This window comes from Lepus europaeus, chromosome 12 (assembly GCF_033115175.1).
Source record: "Lepus europaeus isolate LE1 chromosome 12, mLepTim1.pri, whole genome shotgun sequence".
Lineage (NCBI taxonomy): Eukaryota > Metazoa > Chordata > Mammalia > Lagomorpha > Leporidae > Lepus > Lepus europaeus.
In genome coordinates, this window is record NC_084838.1 from 20,876,311 (window position 1) to 20,898,159 (window position 21,849).

Consider the following 21,849-nt stretch of genomic DNA (forward strand, 5'->3'; position numbering starts at 1 on the left):
CCTGGCCGTTGCAACCATGTCGGGCGTGAGCCAGAGGTTGGAAGATCACTCTCTGTCCATTTCTAATTCTTTGAAATAAATATTTTTTTAAAGAAGTGTATGTGGGTTTTCACGGTCAGTTGATCCAATGGGTTTTTCCCTGTCCACAGCAGAAACATCCTTTCATAATTCCCATGAGCACCACTGTAGGCTAAGCCAAGTCCCATCTGGACTCCTGCGGCTTCCTTTGAGCTGAGTTTCCTGCCTCATCTCTGCTTCCCCTATGTACTAGCCAAGTGAACCTTCTGGAACATGGCTGGGTTACAGCCCCCCCCTCCGCCCCAACCCTGCTTCCTGTCAAACTCAAACCAGTTACACAAGCCCTGCAAAAGGACAGCTCGTTCCATCTTAATCTGCTACTCCATCATAAGACTGCACCTGTCCGGAGTGAATCCCAAAAGAACTGCATTATAGCTCCATCCATCCTGCCCCTTCCTCACCAAACTTACACCCAAGAAAAAGATTTCCTTAGAAATATTTGGCTTAAAACTACAGGGTGGTTTTTGTTTTTGTTTTTGTTTTTGTTTTTAAGATTGATTGATTTATGTGAAAGGCAGAGTTGCAGAGAGAAAGGTCTTGTATCTGCTGGTTCACTCCCCTGACCTCTCACTGACAGGTGAAAGGCTCTTTGGAGCGAGGGAACCTGCCCAAGATCTCCACACCAATGTACAAGAATGGGGATCCTGTTGGGGTCCCGATGGCCTTCAGTTGTGCTTCTGTTTTATTTTAACAAACTTACTTTGGAACAGTCCTACAGAAAAGTTTCACAGAATTGCAGAAATCTCATACTCTTCACTCAACTTTCCCTGTGTTCACGTACTGTGTAAACCATGGTGCCTTTGGCAAAACTAAAAAACATGTGATACAGACAGAAAGCGGGAGCTGGGGGCATGTCTTTCATCCTGTGATTCACTCCCCAAATGGCCACAATGGCAGGAGCTGGGCCAGTCTGAAGCCAGGAGCTTCTTCCGAGTCTCCCATGTGGGTGCAGGGCTCAAACACTTGGGCCATCTTCCCATCTTTCCCAGGCCACAAGCAGAGAGCTAGACTTGAGCCAGTGCCCCATATGGGATATCAGAACACAGGCGGAGGCTTAATCTACACTGTAGCACTGGCCTTGCACCTGTTTTACCACTAATGAACTTCCCATAAAAATGTCCGAACAAAAATTGGAAATGAGCTCACTTTTTAAGCCTAAGATGAAGAACAGGTATATGTAGCAACAAGTTATATAGCTGCTTGGGGCATATGGGGAGTGAACCAGCAGACAGAAGATCTTTCTCTGTGTCACTCTGCCTTTTGAAATATATATATATGTATATATATATATTTTTTTTTGACAGGCAGAGTGGACAGTGAGAGAGAGAGACAGAGAGAAAGGTCTTCCTTTTGCCGTTGGTTCACCCTCCAATGGCCGCCGCGGTAGGCGCACCTCGCTGATCCGAAGCCAGGAGCCAGGTGCTTCTCCTGGTCTCCCATGGGGTGCAGGGCCCAAGCACTTGGGCCATCCTCCACTGCACTCCCGGGCCACAGCAGAGAGCTGGCCTGGAAGAGGGGCAACCGGGACAGAATTCAGTGCCCCAACCGGGACTAGAACCCGGTGTGCCGGCGCCACAAGGCGGAGGATTAGCCTATTGAGCCGAGGCGCCGGCTGAAATATTTTTTTTAAATAAAGTTATGAAATTCATGGAACAAAAACCATTTTATTTAAAGTTTCTTTATTTCAAGGGCAGAATGACAAAGACAGAGAGGTTACATCCACTGGTTCACTCCCCAAATGCCTGCAACAGCCAGGACTGGGTCAGCTGAAGCCAGGAACCCAGAGCTCCATCTGGGTTCTCATGCGAGTAGCAGGGACTCAAGTACTTGAGCCATCATCTGCTACCCCCAGGCTCATTAGCAGGAAGCTGGCTTGGAAACAAAGGCAGGATTCCATCCCCAGCCTTGCAGTATGTGACGCAAGTATTCCAAGCTGGGGCTTAACCTGCTGTACCACAACACCTGCCCCAAGTCAACCATTTTTAAGCAAACATGGGTGGCATTTCATACAATCACAATGTTGTGCAACCATACCCTCTATCTAGTTTCAAAATATCTTCATCCCTCTGTACACATTAAGTAGTTACTTCCCATGCCCTCATCTTCCCAGCACCTTGCAAACCACCCACCTGCTTTCCGTCTCCTTTCTTTTCTCCATGGCATTTAGTGAAATCCATGCTGCTGCCTGGCAGGCACTCACAACTGGTTTAACTTTTTATCGTGGTGTAATATTAATACTAAAAGGGGCAGTAATGTAAAGTCTGATGAATGTTAACCAACTAAACATATCCATGTAATTCACTCCCCGATAAACTCTGCCAACCCCTGAGAAAGCCCCATCGCTCTCTCTTTTAGCCCTGCCCGTCTCCCCAGGGACAATTGGTGTTCCAGCTTCTAACAGCAGAGTCATCTTGCCTGGCTTTTAATTCATAGAAACCAAATATGTACTCTTGGGTCTGACTCCCTTTATCCCACAATATGTTCAAGACTTATTCATATTCTCATCACAATATTTTGTGGATGAAAGATTAAGGTAAAATTATTTTTAAAGGTGGGAGAAAAGATCTTTCAGTCCAGAACAAGGCATGGGAAAAATGGACCGGCAACATTTCTATTTTGCTACCAGGTTCCAGCTCTTAGAAGTACATGGTCCTGATTATTTTTAGTAGAAGCTCAGAGAGGGAACAGGTGTTGTGAAAGGAATGCTAGGCAGGGGTCTGAACTGGGAAAAATGAGCAGCAGTTACCCCTGTGGGTTGAAGGAGCACAGTTATCAGGCATTGCAGAGAAAACCCCACGGCGCTGAACTCACCCACTATAAAATGCGCAGTCCGCAAAAAACGGACCCAGCTACTGTGTTAGGCATTACGGTGTTGTTTTAGTATCTTCGTCATCAAATTTTTCTTTCAACAACTAACCAGCGCCAAGTTTGCTCCGGGCTAGGACGAGAACTCCCGCCAAGCTCAGCCCGCGCGGGGACTGCCCTGGAGGCAGGTTCTCACGCACGGTCCAGCCGGCGCGGGTCAGGCCTCCCACGTGGTCTCTCCCCGCCCGGGAAGGCGGGCCGTCAGGCCCCCTCCACACCCATTGGCTATCCCTACTGTTGTGGGCGGGGCCTCCGCCGGGGCGGGGCTGCCCTAAGGGGGCGGGCCGTGGGTGCTGCTTCCGGGTGAGCTGCCCCGCCCCCACGTGGGCCCCGGGGGCACTGGAACGCAGAACTGCGGTGGCAGGAGCCGAGGCCGTGATCTCTCCGGGAGGCAGGTGAGCTGGGGGTCCCACCCGGGGAGATGGCGGACTGGGAGGGCGGCTCCGGGGCGCGATGGGGGCTGTGGCACCAAGACTCCCGTGCGCCCGAAGCGCCGCCGGCGGTGCGGCGGGGAAGCGGCGCTCCTGGGGCCCCCATCTGGGCTGCAGGGTCCTGCTGCGGGCTCCCCGTTTCGTCTGGGAGATCGCTGGGGCAGTCTCCGTCAGCCCCGAGCCCGAGGCGCCTCGCAGCATGGGGGAGGGAGAACACAGTAATAGCCGCTTTGTGCTCGCCGTTGCATGCGTGCCTTGGCCCCACCAGCCCCTAACAGCAGCCCGTTGAAGTCGCCTCAAGCCCTCCCGTTTACCAAATGAGGAAACTGAGGTCCCGCAGCCGGGAAGAGACAGAACCAGGATTTGTGTTCGTCCCACTCCAAAGCTAAACCATCCTGTGTCAGGGTTCCCTCCCCCGCCACAAGCCCAGCTATGGGGAGCAATTGTGGAATGTGTCCTTAAAGTATCAAAAAGTCGTGCTGAGCATTGAGGACTGGGCTGCTGGAGACAGATCCATCCGGTCTGAATGCAGAGTGACCCCAGGCCAGTGTCTGCCCGTCTCTGAGCCACTTCATCATGTCTCAGTGATGTGCACAGCTGCCTATTAGCCCGGACGTTCTAAGAGTCTGTGCAAATGGTAGCTCTTCCTTCCAGCTCCAGATGGCTAAACCCAGAGCAGATCAGGCTCATTCAGAGCCCCCAGGACAAGGCTAGAGTCTCGTTTTTAGCCCCTATGTCTAGCGCGGCACCCAGCACACAGGGTGCACAGTCGGGAAGTGTAGGTGACTCAACAGGCAGCCCAGTCCGCCACTTCTCAGAACTGCCCGACAGCTGCCGTCCTAGGCCCTCCCGGGGCTTTGGGTTTGCTGGCCCCGGCCACCTTCTCCCTAGCTGGCCTCCCAGCTGCCTCCTCCACAGCCAGCGGCAGAGCCTGCCAGAGTTGGCAGCAGCTGCCGATCCTCCCTGGCCAAATGCACAGAGTCTGGAATCCTCAGCAGGGCCCATGAGGGCTCAGCCCCCCTGGGGCAGCTCTCAGGGCCCGACTTCAGTTGCTGTCAAGTGCGGGAATGTAAGGGAGGAGGCACAGGCAGTGTGGGAAACAACCCTCCCCTGCCCCGTTCTGTGATGCTGTCCTTGAATCCCAGAGACAGAAGTCCCTCCCACCGCACCGGGGCCACCGCTCTACCCCGCGCCCTGGCATCGCCTCCAAATAAAATTAGCCGCACGTTCTTGGTGCCAGACTCGTACCTCCTCACTATCTGTAGTCTTCCCCGCAGCCTTGCACATGGGATCTACCCATTTTATAGATTGCACAGGTCGCATAGTGAAGGCCAGTGAGCTTGCACCAAGTTGCACTGCACAGCCTAGCCCAGACCTGGGACTGACTTGGCCTGGAAACAGTTTTTCTGTACCGCATTCCTCTGCTTTCCCGCACCGCTCACCTGCCCTGACCAGGCCGAGCAGAGGTGCGTGGCCTCGTGAGGCTGGCTTCTGTCTTCACTGGGTGCCACAGGATCTTAGTTGGGGTTTGGAAGCCTCCTTAGCTGGGGAGCAGTGCCCTCCCTGCATGTGAAAAGATCTCCCAAACTTCGAGGGGCTTTTCACAGAGCAAGGCCCCAGTCTGGCCCTGGCCCAGCAGGACAGAGGTGTGCCTCGGGAAGCGTCTTGCCACTCCCCAGGTGTTTCTTGAGCGCCTGTGTGATGTGGGTGACAGAGCACTGGACTAGAAGGCAGAGCCTCAGGGTCAGTTCCCAGCTCTGTACCTCATTGTGTGATCTCAGAGAAGGCCCCCTGCCTCGCTGCACCCCGTTTCCACGTTCAGATGCAAAGGACTGAATAGGCTCAGTGTTGTGGGACTTTTACAGCTCTCACCCCCATTCCTGAAATTGCTTTCTGAACACTAGAATTAAAAAAAAAAAAATCAAAGGAGTCATGGTAGACACTGCTCCCCAGAAGCGCTCTGATGAGCCCTCCCCACTTCTTCTTTGGGTGAAATGTGTGAAGCCAGACTGAGACCTGCGACAGGCATTTGTCCCTTCAGCCCCCTGGAAGCTGATGGGGGGAGTAGAGGCCCCAGGGGTCCGGAAGCTGCGAAGGTTGTTGTGCACTGGGAAGTGAATCCCAGGCCTGGCTTCAAAACCTGACCTGACTCCAGCAGAATGACATGGACCCCATCACCGCACCTCTCAGCCTCCATTGCACTGCCCCTAAAAGGACAATTCTTGCAATTCAGTGAGATCATTGAGGCAGCCAGCCCAGGGCCCCGTACATAACAAAACCCTAAATGGCTTTTCTGTCACCCGAAGTGGAGACAGTGTGGGCAGTGAATCAAGTGTTTAACCAGCATCAAGGCTTATAGTACATAAAACCCTGCATTTGCCGTCTGGGACCAATTCAGATGCTGCCTCGGTCGTGAGCCAGCAGCTGGGTGATCTTCAACAAGTGACCTAGCCCCTCTGAGCTGGGCTTACTCCTGGAAGATGTGGGAGCGAAAGCTTACACAAAATGGGCAGTCGGGACCCCCTGTCTGTTTAGGAGTGGAGACATCTCTGGGGAGGCCCACCCCGGGGTGTGGTGGTAGGGTGGGTCCCCGTGGGGCTCCTGATAACCCCAACCCCACCAAGGAGGAAGACCAGATAAAACGGGGCCCCTGGGCTGGTCGGGGGGCCTGAGAAACGGGACGAAGTCAGCATCAGGACACTTCTAGAACACAGCAGGCCTCTGGTCATGCTGTTTTAGCCTCTAACTTGCTGGGCGGCCTTGAGTAAGTCCCTGCCTGTCTCTGGACCTTGAGGTCCCATGTGTACAAAGGAACATCTGGACTCGGGACCGGCTGCCCGATTTTCCGCGTCTCATTTTCGTTTCCCTGCTTGACTACTGGGTATTCCCCAGGCACCTCCAGAAGGGAGATTCCCAGACAGAGCTCTCCACCGCCTCTCCGAGCCTGGCCACACACCGCCCCCTTCCTGCCCCCTAAGCCTGGCCACCCACCGCCCCCTTCCTGCCCCCCAAGCCTGGCTACCCACCGCCCCCTTCCTGCCGCATCTCTGTCATGCTGGGCAGGCAGCCGGAGCTCAAAGCATTCGCCCTAAGAGACTGCCCCTTGGCCCTGATAAGAGAGCCCTTCCTCTCCACCCCCACTGACCCCCAGGCCCTGGGCTCTCTGCTTCCTGGCTACTCTGTGATTCTGCCTCCAGGCAGGTTTTGGCTAAGCCACTCCTCTCCCTGCTCAGGAAAATCCCCTGGGCCTCAGTCCTGAAGCTCCCCCTCCCTCCCCACCCACACACAGGCTCACCTGCTCCTCCCGTCCTCCCCACCTGGCCCCTTCCTCCCCTGCCTGCGGGAGCCTCATCCCCTTTCCCTTTACCAAGCTGAACCTGCCCACGCTGCAAAGCCAAGTTCAAGCCTCTGCCCTCTCCTGGCGTAATTCACACGGGGGAGGGGCCACTGTGCATTTGTGGCTGGGCTCTGTGAGCCTGACCTCCCAGGCCGGAGCACAAACTCAAGGAGAAATCTGCATGGCCTGGCACACAGTAGGTGCTCAAGGTATAAGCGTGCACACCCCGGCTCCCTCCTGCTTATGTCACTGAGTTGGCGTGCAGAGCATGTTGTCTTATGCTTCACGTGATCAGATGTTTACTGGGTGAGCCAGATAGCCTAGGGCAGAGTGCAGTGGGGGAGGGGACCTGAGCTAAGCCTGGCCCCTGCCCTGCAGGAGCTCTGTCTCCTGCCCCCAGATAAGACAGGTCTATACACAACTGTTATGTAAGAGAGGTTGGGCAAGGAGGATGCCCCCGCAGGGAGGGGAGAACTTGGTAGATTTGGGTATGGGGAGGTTGTAGAGAAATCACAAGTCTTCCCGGTAAAAGAACCAGGTGGGCAAAGCAAGAAGGTGTAGCTTGTGCTTTGGATGATGCAAGGAGGCTTCTTTGGACTGGAAAAGCTGCAGCAGCCCCTCTGGGCGGTGGCGGGGGAGTGCGCATGCGTGCAGACGTCTGCGCATGGTACTGGCTTGTCTCTTAACATGTGTGGTGCCTGACAAGTCCACGTGCCAACATGTGAACGGTGCTTCGGGAGAGAATCACAGGGGAGTTTTCTCTTCTTGCTTATCTGCACTTGTGTCAAGTTTCTGCCTCGAACATGGGTACTTCCCATGCAATAAATAGAATTTAAATGCTGGGTGGGTCCATGATTCTCCGACTGTGCATAGGGAAGGGTCTGTTCTCTCTCTCTCTCTCTCTCTCTCTCTCTCTCTCTCTAGCCCACTGAAGCTTTGCTAAAATAAATTACAAGGAAAAAAGTATTTTTTTTAATTTTTTTTTATTTTTTGACAGGCAGAGTGGACAGTGAGAGAGAGACAGAGAGAAAGGTCTTCCTTTGCCGTTGGTTCACCCTCCAACGGCCGCCGCGGTTGGCGCGCTGCGACCGGCGCACTGCGCTGATCCGATGGCAGGAGCCAGGTGCTTCTTCTGGTCTCCCATGGGGTGCAGGGCCCAAGGACTTGGGCCAACCTCCACTGCACTCCCAGGCCACAGCAGAGAGCTGGCCTGGAAGAGGGGCAAGCGGGACAGAATCCGGCGCCCCGACCGGGACTAGAACCTGGTGTGCCGGCGCCGCAAGGCGGAGGATTAGCCTAGTGAGCCGCGGCGCCGGCTAAAAGTATTATTTTTTAACAAGTAGTCATATAAAATTTTATACCATGAGATTGTAATTGCTATGAAAGCTTCTAAATCAGGTTTACCTTTGTTTCTCCAGTCGTCTGTCGTAGACCAGCAGGGATCAGTGAACTACAAGGTGCACAGCTAGGCTGGGCTAAAAAGAGGGGAGGCAGGCATCTGGGGAGACCTGTCTTCCAGGTGTAACCATCTCCTGGGGAGAGGGACCCTGTCTCAAGTGCCCCCCCCTTTGCCAACAGAGCTGAGCAGGCAGCACACACCCCAGGAGCCTCTGTCCCAAGCAGCTGAGTGTCCTTGGCCCCTGTCCCGGCCCACACCATGCAGCCCCAGTCCGTTCTGCACAGTGGCTACTTCCACCCGCTGCTCCGGAGCTGGCAGACAGCCAGCACCACCCTCAATGCCTCCAACCTCATCTACCCCATCTTCGTCACGTGAGTCCCCAGGAATGGGCCAGGCCCGTGATCTGTGGGGGGCGGGGGTGGGAGGTTCCCTGGAGTGGGCATCGGTATTGCTGGGCACGGTGGACTGTCAGCTTGAAAGTCAAGGTATGGGAAGTGGCCTGCTGGTTAGGGGTAGGAGTCTCAGGACAGAACTCAGGCAGCCCATTTGAAGAATCGGAACACTGAGCCTCGCCTGCCATCCCGAGCTTCTGCAGTTAAGACAGGCTGAGAAGACGCTCTGTAGTTCTACAGTGCCATGTCCGTGAAGAGGTGACAGTCGGCTGTAATGATCAGTAACACCAGGGTACTTCTAACGGTTTGCGGGAAAGGGAATCAAAAAATAAGCTGAGGGGCTAGCGTAGATACTGTAGGTTAGGCCACTGCTTGCGACTCCAGCTTCCCATTTGGGAGCGCCAGTTCGAGTCCTGGCACCTTCTAGTCCCATCCAGCTCCCTGCTACTGCACCTGAAAAGGCAGGGAAGATGGCCCTACTACGCAGGCCCCTGCCACCCATTGGGAGACTCAGGTGGAGTTCCTGGCTTGTGGCTTTGGCCTAGCCCAGCCCTCCTGTTTGTAAACCATGTATAAACCAGTGCATAGAAGGTATTCATTCTCTCTCTCTCTCTCTCTCTCTCTCTCTCTCCCTTTCAAATAAATAAATTAATTTTTAAAAAATGGTAAGTTGAGAGGCAGGCTTGTGGAGCAGTGGGTTAAGCTACTGCTTGGGACACACGAATCTTATGTCACAGCGGTGGGGAACTTTTTTTCTGCCAAAGGCACTTGGGTATTTATCACATCACTTGCAGGCCTATTATCAGCTTAAACTCTAGCCTGCTCTAGGTTTACTGCATTTTAGGTGCCACCTGTAGTTGCCTCGGCAGGGCCAGACCAAATGATTTTGCCGGCCTTATGTGGCCTGCAGGCTGAATGTCCCTCACCGTGCCAGGGTGACCGTCTGAGTCCCCGTTACTCTGCTTCTGATTCCAGTTCCCTGCTAATGCATGCTGGGAGGCAGCACACGATGGGTCACGTGCTTGTGTCCTTGCATGGGAGACCTCGATGGAGTCTCAGGCTCCTGGCTTCAGCCTGGCCCAGCCCTGGCTGTTGCAGGCATTTGGGGTGTGAACCAGCGGACACCAATCTTTCTGTCTTTCTCTCTGTCTTGCCCTCTCTCTCTCTCTGTTGCTGTACTTTTCAAGCAGATGAAAAAAAAAAAAAGTTTATTTTGGTACAAAAAATGTTTAAATCCATGCATACAATGGCTCTTTTTTTTAATGAAAAAACTCTGGATTTCATTTTTTTTTTGCACCAAAGTAAACATCTTCTTATTTCATTTTTCCACAAAACACTTGCTGAAGTACTTTCATGGCAACCACGGGTGTTTCTGAGGCCTTTGCGTGCCAGGTGCTAGGCAGGGCACCCGTATCCAATCCCATTCCGTCCCGCCAGCAGCCGCCTGAGAAAGGTGTCGCGCTGATTCCCCCTAGAGGATAACTCATGCAGGAGAGATTTTGTCTGTTTTGTCCACTGTTGCACCAGCAGAGCCTAGCACAGTACTGGTGAAGGAACTCGGGGCCTGCGGCTCCTGGAGATGCCACAGCTTGGCCAGGGTCACTCACGAGCGGCTGAGATAGGATAGCAGGCCCTGCCGACTGCAGAGCCAAGCTCTTAGCCACGTGACTCCTTCCTGTGTTTGCTGTTCTTGCGGGTGCAGTTGCTCTTATCGCCACCGTGATCCTTGTTGTCCCTATTATTATTTCAGGCCCTGGGCTTGGCCAGGCAGGGGAGCCAGACACTGGATCCCACCCTCCTCCCGCCATCTCTACCCCCACACTCCTCCTACCCAGCTTCCCATCCATCCCCCCGAGTCACCCGCTCACCACCGGTCCCTCCCACGGTTCCCGATCCATAGCCCACCCCCGCTCTTGCAGGGATGTTCCTGATGATGTGCAGCCCATCAACAGCCTCCCAGGAGTGGCCAGGTAGGAGACGTGGGGGCTGGGGGGCAAGGGGATGGCGGCGGGAGGGAGAGGTTTCGCAGGTGCAGCCGCCAGGAGGTAGAAGATGCCAAGAGGCAGACTTCAGGTCAATCAAGAGAAGGCTTCCCCAGGGCCAGAGCTCTCCTGCAATAGGAGAGGCAGCCAGAGGCAGCCTCATAGAGTAACAAGCCACCCATCGCCAGAGACACGGATGCACAAGGGCGTGGACCTTCAGGTGGGAGGGCAATAAGGGAATCTGGGAGGAGCCTGCCCTGGCTGAGGGCCATAGCTCTGCTCCTAGGGGCCGCGGTGCCCCCTCCAGTGCAGCAGGGCATTCCTATCACAGCCTTTCCGGTGGGCCCCAAGTCCTCCTGCTGCCGTGTGCACAGGGCACAGGGGCTGGGGGACCTTTGCCTGGCGCCTGGCTGCCTTCAACCTCTCACCCTGCCCCGGCCTAGGTACGGAGTGAACCGGCTGGAGGAGATGCTGCGGCCCCTGGTGGAGGAAGGCCTACGCAGCGTCCTGATCTTTGGCGTCCCCAGCAGAGTCCCCAAGGTGAAGAATCCCAGGGAGGCAGGGCTAAGAAGGGAAGCCGGGTGGGGCCCGGCCGAGGTTCCACACTGGCCACACTGTGTGCTGGCCCTGGGGCCACAGGTGGACAGACATGGCTCCTGCCCTTAAGACAGCACCTGCATTGGGTCAAGAAGCCAAGTAGGGCTGTGACACCCTGACCGGGGAGGCCAGGTTCCCGCTCTGTCCCCGCTGTGAGTAGAGCCAGCCGACTGTCGCTCCTGGGGTGGGTGCCTATGGTAAGGAAAGGAACGGGCTCCTGGTAGCACGTCCCAGCATCTGCCCGCCATGCCTTCCCAACACACACCGCGTTGTCTGCCCCACCCCTAGGACGAGCGGGGCTCTGGCGCTGACTCGGAGGACTCCCCGGCTGTGGAGGCCGTCCGTCTGGTGAGGAAGACCTTCCCCAGCCTCCTGGTGGCCTGTGACGTCTGCCTGTGCCCCTACACCTCCCATGGCCACTGCGGTGAGCCCCTTCCCTCCCACCAGCCCCTCCACCCACCCTGCCACTGCCCACCTCTCCCCAGGGCCCAGGGTGCCCCTCCAATCACAGCCACCTGTCCTGCAGGGCTCCTGGGTGAAAATGGAGCATTCCGGGCAGAGGAGAGCCGCCAGCGGCTGGCAGAGGTGGCCCTGGCCTACGCCAAGGCAGGTAAATGAGCCCCCTAGGGGCTGGGCATCATAGGCACTGAGTGGCCATGGGGGAGGCCCCAGCGCTCTGAAGGCCACCCTCTGCCCTTCAGGGTGTCAGGTGGTAGCCCCGTCAGACATGATGGATGGACGCGTGGAAGCCATCAAGGAGGCCCTCCTGGCACACGGACTTGGCAACAGGGTATGGGTGGGGAGTCCACAGAGGGGTGTGGGGAGGCGGCGAGGGACCCTGGAGCAGCCCCACCCCCTTATCCACAGAGAGTCACTGAACTGAGGACAGGCCTTGGGGAACCCTGTCAGCTACTGACCTCAGATGGGGAAATCAAGGCCCAGAATACGGGGCTTCCCGGCCTCGGCCCCCTCCCTGCCTGTCACATCACACTGGGACACCCGAGGAGGGCTGGCTGAGCCGGACCCCACTGCCTCCTCACAGGTGTCAGTGATGAGCTACAGCGCCAAGTTTGCTTCCTGTTTCTATGGACCTTTCCGGTGAGTGGGACGGGCAGGAGCCTGCAGTGAAATCCCCAGCCCCGTAGCCCAGAGCTGGAGCCCACCCTGCGGCCTCTGCCTCGCAGGGATGCGGCTCAGTCAAGCCCAGCTTTCGGAGACCGCCGCTGCTACCAGCTGCCGCCCGGAGCGCGAGGCCTGGCCCTGCGAGCAGTGGTGAGTGACCGGGCCTGGAGTGCCAGCCGCCCCCAGCACGTCTCCTTCCTCGCACCAGCACGCCGTTCTCTCCTCCCTTAGGACCGGGATGTACGAGAAGGCGCCGACATGCTCATGGTGAAGCCGGGTATGCCCTACCTGGACGTTGTGCGGGAGGTGAAGGCCAAGGTGAGCAGGCAGCAGGGACGGGACAGTCGGGCCACAGACTCCGGACCTTAGGCTGAGGGTGTGGGACCTCAGAGTTGGAAGCGATGGGCCCCTGCCCAGGAATCCCCTCCTCCCTGCGCTGCCCAGGAGCCACCATGACCTTCTGGGGCAGGACCCACGGGAGCCTTGGAACAGCTGTGATTGAGCAGTCCAAGAATGGGGCCAGGCTGCTGGAGCTGTGCTAGGGGGCGTGGGGCCTACGCAGGTCCAGATTGGGCGGGGGGACCCCTCCAGAGGCTCCCCACCCTCTGCGTCCTGCCGGGTGCTCACCGCGGCCTCCCGACAGCACCCTGAGCTCCCGCTCGCCGTGTACCACGTCTCTGGAGAGTTCGCCATGCTGTGGCACGGGGCCCAGGCCGGGGCATTTGATCTCAAGGCGGCCGTCCTGGAGGCCATGACCGCGTTCCGCAGGGCAGGTGAGCAGGCAGGGGACGGGTTTCTGACCTGTGCCGCAGGGACTGATAGGCACTTTGCCCAGGATAACAAAGTCATGAGACATCCTGGAGCCTTATGCCTGGAGATTGCAGTGCCCAAAGCAGACACAGATTGACACAGACTGAGGGCAGGCTGTGGGCGACAGCACACAGAGCAGTCGAGAACACAGAGCCCTCTATTACTTTTTCTATGTAAGGGGTTGGACAATCCGCATGTCCTTGTCTAGGAGCTGGGAATGAGATCCCGGGGATGTGGTTGCCCTGAGGATTAAATGAGATAATATATACATATGTGTATGACTCCATCAGGGGACACGGGTTTTGTTAGAATATACCAGCAGGGGAAGCAGACTGTTAGCTTGGCTGCTTCCCCCACTGTGCATTTCCGACAGGGACAAACCGAGGCCCAGAGAGAGAAAATGACCTGGCCAAGGTCTAGAGCAGGCCCAAGGCAGGCACAGTGTTGTATTGTGGGCTGCCTGTGCCTTCTTCCTTCCGCACCTGCCCTCAGCTCCAGACGGTATGCGCTCGGCGCCGACACCTGCCTCTCCCCCCTCTTCCTGCCTCTCTCCCAACACAGGAGCCGACATCATCATCACCTACTACACACCGCAGCTGTTGCAGTGGCTCAAGGAGGAGTGACGGAGAAAGTGTGCCAGACCCAAGAACTGGAACTTGAGACAGTTCCCGGGGCCTTGGCAAAGTGGAAACCAAAGTAAATGCTGCTTTTAGAACTGTGCCCTTGTGCCCTCTTCCTGCTCGCATGCTGGCGGGGGCACAGTGGCCCTCCATGGTTTCTGCCAGGTGCTGCTACCTCTGACCACTGCCGGCCACATCCTTGCCCTCCCCTGCGTCAGTGCTGGGGCTCATCTTTGCCATCCCAGCTCTTTCCCCTGTGTGGCTTCAGCTTGAAAGCAGCCGGGGGCCCTGGCGCAGCCGTGGTGGAACCTGGGAGAGGGGCTTGAAGCTGTAGGGGAAGAGGATTGCAGCTGGATCTGGGGTGCTAAGAAGCTCCGGAAGGCTTGGGGCGTCCGGCAGCAGAGCTGGGTGCTGGCACTGAGGCCTGGGTGGTGTCCCGCTTAGAGTGGAGCTTTGCTGCTGTCCCCCTGGGAGGCGGTTCCCCACAAGCTGCCTGAGATCTCCACTTTTCCTCTGAGCCATCAGCCCCGAGAAGAGTCACTCACTAGCGAGCAGAAACATTGAGCACAAAATCCAGAAGTGAAGAGGGAGTCCCTGTGTGCTGGAGACGCCACCGGCGGGAAGGCTTTGTCTTCCGGAGGCTGAGGACCTGGGCTCTGCGCCAGGCTCGGTGCTGGGCTCCGGGGGCAGAGCAACACAGCTCTGGCTCGGTGGGATTCACAAAGAGAATGGGGGAGAGACAAGAAGAAGGCAGACTGAGGAAAGCAGATGGAAGAACGAGGGAGGGCGGCTCGTGCAGAGACCCTGCAGTGGGAGGAGCTTGGCAGGGCCGTGAAGGCAGGATGAGGAAGAGGAAAGCGGGTGACAGGGCCGGGAGGGCCGGCCAGGCCTGATGCTGTACCTTGGAGGAAGCTGCGATTGGGTTTCGCATCTGCCCGGAGGCCATCTGCAGGATCTCGGCCGGGAGTCGGGCCTGCCCCAGTTTCTCTTGCGTTTGGCTGCTAAGGTGGCAATGACGGGAAGAGGCAGGTATTTCCAGGACACATTGGGGAGGCAGCATTAGCAGATATTGCTGACTCGGCAAATCCAGGTGGCGGTTAAGGGGACAGAGGAAGCAAGGCCGCGTGCCTCTCTGGCTTCTGGCTCCAGCAGCTGGAGCAGAGAGGGTGGTTTCAATTCTTCTGAGACTCACACAGGCATAACATTTTCCCCTAGTGAAAGGTAAGACCCAGCTAGCAAGGGGCCAAGTGCAAGTCCATCTGCCATTCTGCAAAGTGACAGCGAGTCCGACCCTAGGGCCAAAGGAACTTCAGCTTGGACCTTAAAGCAGTACAATCCATTTTCCAGTTACAACTGAGAAGCTCTTGGCAGCTCCTGTACTCAGACCAGCGCCCCCCAGGCTGTGGCCAGCTCACTTTTAAGAAGATTTCACCGTGTCCTCAGCCTTCTGGAAATAGACCAGCCAAAACTCAGGGCTCAAGGCGACCCAAAACTTCCCCTTCCCCAGGGAGCCTGGGCCTGGTTCTCCCACCTGGCGGCCTGAAGTACACAATGGAGACAAGCTGTGAGGTCAACGGGCCGTGGGAAGACCAGGCCAGAAACCTGAGCCATCTTAGCTTATGGACCCCGAACTCTTTCTTGCTGAAAATGGTTTGGTTCTTCAGAGTCATTCCCAGACTCATTGTGGCCAGGCAAACACAGGACCCAGCTCTGTAGTAGGGACACTGCCCTGCAGGTACACACTGAAGGGAGCAAACAGCTCTGTATCTGTGCCCCTTGGGGAGCAAGTAGTGGGCACTGAGCAGAATGAGTTTCCCTGACCTGAGGTGGGGGGGGGGGGGGAGGCATTTGAGCCCAAAGAACTGGCATTTGCCCCTCAAGATGTGATTCTGGAAGCGCACTCCAAGCAGAGGACATGGGTGTGCACGGCTTGGGGACTAGGAGGAGCTGGGGCAATACACGGCTGGTGTGGCTGGAGCACCAGGCAGGACAGAGCGGTGGCCTGGACTGACTGGGGGCAGAGACCAGGGCTGCCCTACGCAGGGGCTCCAAGGCCACAGCAGCCTTCTGAGACTATTCCAAGAACGAGTGTGCCACGTGAGGATTTGGCTCATGTCACTAGGCCAAGGGCACTCATAAGTGTGCGATCTTGGTGCCCCCAGCCACCATACCATCATCTACAGTGACTGAGCCGAGAGGTCAGCCAGGTGACCTGCGCTGGGCCCATCAGAGAAGCCCAGAGATTTGCTGTGAGTGATGGGACAGAATGGATCCCTCTCTCCAGGATCACTGAAGCCTAGGATCACTGGGCCTTGTGTTGCAGCCAAGTGGCAAAGCCCACCTGAGAGCAAAGCCGGGCTGATGCAAATACCCAGTGAGCTAGGAAGGAGCAGTCCTCCCTGAGAGCCTTTGCCCTCGGCCCCAGCCACACCTGTCCTTATCACAATCCAGTTACGAAAACCAGTCATTTCCTTCTCTACCAGTGAGCTGGTGGAAAATGGCAGAGCACTCAGAACCACAGAGTATGGCTTGCTGTGAGGCCCTGACAGATGGAACTGGCAGAGTGCATGTGGGGGCAGGAAACAGGTCAGGAGCCCCTTTCCCCACTTGGGAAATTGGTGACAAGCTGTAGTCCAAGCTGGTACCGCTGAGAGGGGAGTAAGTCCAGTCTTGTTCAGTCTTCTAGCTGTGACGCCTATGAGCCTCACCAGATTGTAAAAGCTGAACTCTGCCCGGGGATAAAATTACTACTAGCAAGAGCAGGCTGCATAGCAGGAGACGGACTGTGCAGGAACTAGATCCCACAGGACTACTCAGACCCTTCCAGCCATTACTGTCTCTAGACAAAACGAAGACTGGAGCCAGTACCAGGCTGGCACCCCAGGTGACAAGTCCTCACTCCAGAGGGCACCACTCCCATAGACCATGATGCCTGAAGGCAACTGGGCCCTTAGGTCCTGGTTCCCATTCCAGGAGCAAATTACAGCATAATTTTGCTGCTGCTTATCGCAAGCTGGTGTGGCACTGTGGTTTAAGTCAGGGGTCGTGGGAGTTGGACTGTCTGGGATCTGACACAATCGAACAGAGCTGCAGAGTGCTGGCAAGGTCTCAGAGCCCTTACACCAGTGCTCCCCCTTGCCTGGAATGCCTTGCTCCCGTGTTGTATCCATGTCTTTCTGTTAAAATCTCAGCTAAGTGTCACTTTCTCGAGACTCAACACTCAACTCTAAAGTCACTCTCTGTCAAGATTCAGGTTTGGCGGCTAAAACAAAGCTAAAGTAACAATAGCTCAATATGCAAATTTAATTCTAAGCACTACAGGGCTGATTGGTCAGCCACATCGGGTGTGTTGGGGTGGTGTAGGGGGAGGAGTGTCACCCCGCAGTTCTGTTATTCTCAACACATTTTGTCTTCCATCTCATGATCAAAGATGGTGGCTTCTATTTCCTACCACCAGGTCCTCTGTTTAGGCAGCAGGACGGGGACAAACTGGAGGGCATGACCCTTCTTAATATGGGCATGATCCAAAAGTTAGATTATCTTTGTCACATGGCCACACTCATTGTATATGGGAAGTTGAAAAATAGTTCAATGGGGTGGCCATAGACTCAGCTACAACCCAGGTTCATTCACTAAGGAAGAGGGAGACGATGGCTCTCCAGGTAAATGGCCGTCTCCACCACATCGAGCTCCTTGGAATCTCAGGAAGGAAGGGATTATGAAGGGACAGGGATGAGGGACTGTCTTGGGGGGGACTTTAGCTTTATACATATATGCATTATCTCTATTCATGTTATATATAGCAGGAATAGTCATGTGTAGTTGTATAAATACACGAATCTTGGCAACACACATGAAAATGTTGTCTTCATTAGTTGGTGATGAAATTAAAATTAAAGCCACAAGGGGAAAAAAATACCACAAAGAAAGGCCAGTGTTATGGTTGGTACAGCAGGTTAAACCACCACCTGCGATGCTGGCATCTCTTATGAACACTGGTTCGAGTCCCGATCCAACTCCCCCCCTACTAATGAGCTTGGAAAGCAGCAGAAGATGATGGAAGTGCTCGGGCCCCTGCCACCTTTGTAGGAGACCTGGATGATGGGCGTTCTGGGCTCCTGGCTTTAGCCTGGCCAGCCCTGGATATTGTGGCCATTTTGGCCATTTGAGGAGTGAACCAGCAGATGGAAGATTTCTCTATAATTCTGCGTTTCAAATAGATAAATCTTTTTTAAGAAAAGTACCATCAGAATGCCCAGTGTTAAAAAAAGAAATGGCAATTGTTAAGAATGTGGAGAGACCGGCGCCGCGGTTCACCGGGCTGATCCTCCGCCTGCGGCATTGGCACCCCGGGTTCTAGTCCTGGTTGCTCCTCTTCCAGTCCAGCTCTCTGCTGTGGCCCAGGAAGGCAGTGGAAAATGGCCCAAGTGCTTGGGCCCTACACCCACAGGGAGACCTGGAGGAAGCACCTGGCTCCTGGCTTCAGATCGGCACGGTGCACCAGCCGCAGCACGCCGGCCTTAGCGGCCATTTGGGGGGGTGAACCAATGGAAAAGGAAGACCTTTCTCTCTCTCTCTCTCTCTCTGTCTACTCTGCCTGTCCAAAAAAAAAGAAGAAGAAGAATGTGGAGAAACAAGCTCAGCGATTATTGGCTGAACCACTTCAGAAACTGGCCCTTTACTGAAGGTGAGCATCTGCCAACCTGATGACAGTGACTTATCCAACAGAAACGTGGACACCTAGGTATTTATGTAGCCAGAAATACACAGGTCTGTTCAACAAGAAACATGCGCAAGAATGTTCGTAGCAGCATTTTGTAATATGTGCAATAACCAGAAGCTAGAGATAACCCACATGTCCAGCAGCGGTACAATGAGACCTGTTCATGTAACGGAATATTACTGGTATGCGAAGGAAGGAACCGCAACCACACAGCAACACGGACGAATCTTCTAAACAAACTTTGAGCTAAGGGGGCAGGTGATGGAGCACAACGGGTTGAGCTGCTGCTTGGTTGCCTACACCCCTATCAGAGTGGAGTTTCCAGTCCAGCTTCCTGCTAAGGCTCCCTGGAGGCAGCAGATCATGGCCCAAAATTTTGGGTTCCTGCCACCCATGGGGGAGACCTCAATGATGTTTTTAGTTCTTGGCTTTGGCCTGGCCCAGTCTTGGCTATTGCAGGCATTTGGGTAGTGACCCAGCAGAGAGAAGATTTCTGTGTCTCTCTCTGCTTTTCAAATAAATAAATCTTAAACAAACAAACAAAAAAATGCATGCTGTATTGAAACTATGCAATGAGGCCGGCGCCACAGCTCACTAGGCTAATCCTCTGCCTTGCGGTGCCGGCACACCGGGTTCTAGTCCCGGTTGGGGCACCGATCCTGTCCCGGTTGCCCCTCTTCCAGGCCAGCTCTCTGCTGTGGCCAGGGAGTGCAGTGGAGGATGGCCCAAGTGCTTGGGCCCTGCACCCAATGGGAGACCAGGAGAAGCACCTGGCTCCTGCCATCGGATCAGCGCGGTGCGCCGGCCGCAGTGTGCTACCGCGGCGGCCATTGGAGGGTGAACCAACGGCAAAAGGAAGACCTTTCTCTCTGTCTCTCTCTCACTGTCCACACTCTGCCTGTCAAAAATAAAAATAAATAAATAAATAAATAAATGACTGAATTCTTCGTTTAAAAAAAAAAAAAAAGAAACTATGCAATGAGAAGCCACTGAAAGCAAACAGCTCCAGGGTGACAAATATTCCTTCTCAGGCCAACACTGTCCCATAGAAGATTAAGCAGCCGCCTATGGTGTGGACATCCTATGTGAGCGCTGGTTTGAGTCCCAGCTGTTCCATTTCTGATCTAGCTCCCTGCCTGCACACGCAGCAGAAGATGCCCCAAGTCCTTGGGTCCCTGCCACCCACATGGGAGACCCTGAAGAGGCTCCTGGCTCCTGACCTCAGCCTCACCCAGTCCTGGCCATTGTGGCCATTTGGGGAGTGAACCAGTGGATGGAAGATCTCCCCCCCCCCACCTCCTTCTCTTTCTGTGTCTCTGCCTTTAAAAAAAAAAAATTAAACAAAATTATTTTTTTTGCTGTGGGTGCTGCCTGTATGGGATGTATACTTTTTTGCTTTTTTTTTTTTTTCTGTGTACTTTTAATTTAAAGTTAACAAAAGTAAATAAATGGAAAATTAAAAGTAAAGAGAGATATGTGCCTAGCGGGTTCAGCCTGGGCTTATGTAGTGCTTTCAATATAAAAATCTGAGGGACTGGGGCTGGAGCTGTGGCGCTGTGGTGCAGCAAGTTGACGCCCTGACCTGAAGTGCCGGCATCCCACATGGGCACCAGTTCGAGTCCCGGCTGCTCCACTTCCGTTCCAGCTCTCTGCTATGGCCTAGGAAAGCAATAGAAGATGGCCCAAGTGCTTGGGCCCCTGCACCCGCATGGGAGACCCAGAAGAAGCTCCTGGCTCCTGGCTTCGGATCAGCACAGCTCCGGCCATTGCAGCCAATTGGGGAGTGAACCATCGGATGGAAGACCTCTCTCTCTCTCTCTCTCTCTGTGCCTCTCCTCTGTGTAACTCTGACTTTCAAATAAATCTTTTTAAAAAAAAATCTGAGGGAAAATATCCTTATGTACAAATCGTGGTTTCCCTGAGAGAAGTCACTTAAGGCAGCATCCAGAACGGTAACAGGCCAGGTGTCTCCAGAAGCAAGCAGCAGGCCACACCCCCATGAAACACATCAAGGGATGGCACCTGCAGAAGATCGGGCTTCTCGTTTACGGAGGAAAACATGCGCAGTAAAGGTTCCCACTTATACACTGGCAAATGACAAAGCAGGTTGTTTCAGAGTAGTGGGAACTTGTCACAGACTCTCCTGTGCTATGCAAGGTTCCTTTTACTCCGCTCACTAAGTTACCCAGGTAAAATGACAAACAAATCCTGGAGAACAGGGTTAAACCAGGGCCACGCGTGGAGGGGGCACATTCACAGGATAGGCCTGGAAATGCTCCCTTCCTGGAGGTGGCCCTGGGTCGAAACACCATGTGACCTTGACTTTAACCTGTCAGGAGTCTCCACTTTCTCATCCCAAAAGAGTCAACATTTACTTCCCGAAGAGCTTTCCCATGTGAGTTCATTGGATACTGATGTAGATATCCTTGTACCCTATTTTCATACTGAGAAACTGAGGTCTGATGGGCAAAGTTAATTATCTTGGAAATTAACCTAAAAGCTCCCCTGAACTGTAGGTGGAAGTTCTTTTGTCCAGTCCCTCCACTTTGCACACGGGGAGCCCGAAGCCCACAGAGGAAGAATGGAACAGAGGCCTCACAGAGGGTCAGGTGGCGGATCTGGGCCCAGAACCCAAGGGAGGAATCTCAGAAATGCAGATGGACCCCTGGCCTCCCAGCACCCTGCCCAACCCCCACTCCTGAGAACCGAGCCTGGGGCACAAACCAGTTTGGCAGCTGAGTCCCCATCGTCAGGTTCTCCCTAGGACCCAAGATCTGAGACTCCACACTCCCAGGCCTGAACCCAGTCAGGTTCCCCCAGAGGTTGTCCCCCTGAAGTGACACAGAAAGGCTCTGTTTTTCCAAAGGGAGGAGTAGGGGTAGAGAGGATGAAGGAAGAAAATCATGTACCTGTTTGTGCGCTTCTAGAAAAAGTCTCGGGCCCCTGTGGCCACCTGTGACACCACCTGCATCCCATATGAGCAACAGTTCGAGTCCCAGCTGCTCTACTTCCCATCCAGATGCCTGCTTATGGCCTGGGAAAGCAGCGGAAGTGCTTGGGCCCCTGCACCCATATGAGAGACCCGGAAGAAGCTCCTGGCTCCTGGCTTGGGATCTGCTCAGCTCCGGCCGTTGTGGTCATTTGGGGAGTGAACCAGCGGATGGAAGATCTTTCTCTCCCTCTCTTTTGCTCTGTAACTCTGCCTTTCAAATAAGTAAAAAATATTAAGAAAGAGAGAGGGATTTTTTTTTTACAGCACACATTCATGTTAGCAACCCCTGGGGAGTGGAATAGGGGTGGAGAAGCCTTGCTTTCCTCCCAGCCCCATGGCCTTTGCTCTCGGTAACCAGGCTGGGGCTCCAGCCCCACACTCGCCAGTGGCTCACCCGGAGTACTTGTCCCTTGATCTTCCCCTGGCCGCCTCCTTATCAGATCTCTGTTCCTCTCCAGCCCACGTCTCCTAGAGAGCCCCACCCCCACCCCGGCAGTCTCT

The 21,849-nt window shown here is 55.0% G+C and overlaps 1 protein-coding gene across 1 annotated transcript; it reads left to right on the forward strand.

Annotated features, from left to right (window-relative positions):
- Positions 1–3,247: 3,247 nt before the first annotated feature.
- On the forward strand, positions 3,248–13,733 carry ALAD (aminolevulinate dehydratase). The gene is made up of 12 exons (XM_062207727.1): positions 3,248–3,338; positions 8,290–8,481; positions 10,422–10,472; positions 10,928–11,024; positions 11,370–11,505; positions 11,608–11,691; positions 11,783–11,871; positions 12,124–12,179; positions 12,266–12,353; positions 12,435–12,521; positions 12,847–12,976; positions 13,575–13,733. The coding sequence occupies exons 2-12, from the start codon at positions 8,369–8,371 to the stop codon at positions 13,634–13,636; spliced, it is 993 nt and encodes a 330-aa protein (XP_062063711.1). The 5' UTR covers positions 3,248–3,338; positions 8,290–8,368; the 3' UTR covers positions 13,637–13,733.
- Positions 13,734–21,849: the final 8,116 nt, after the last annotated feature.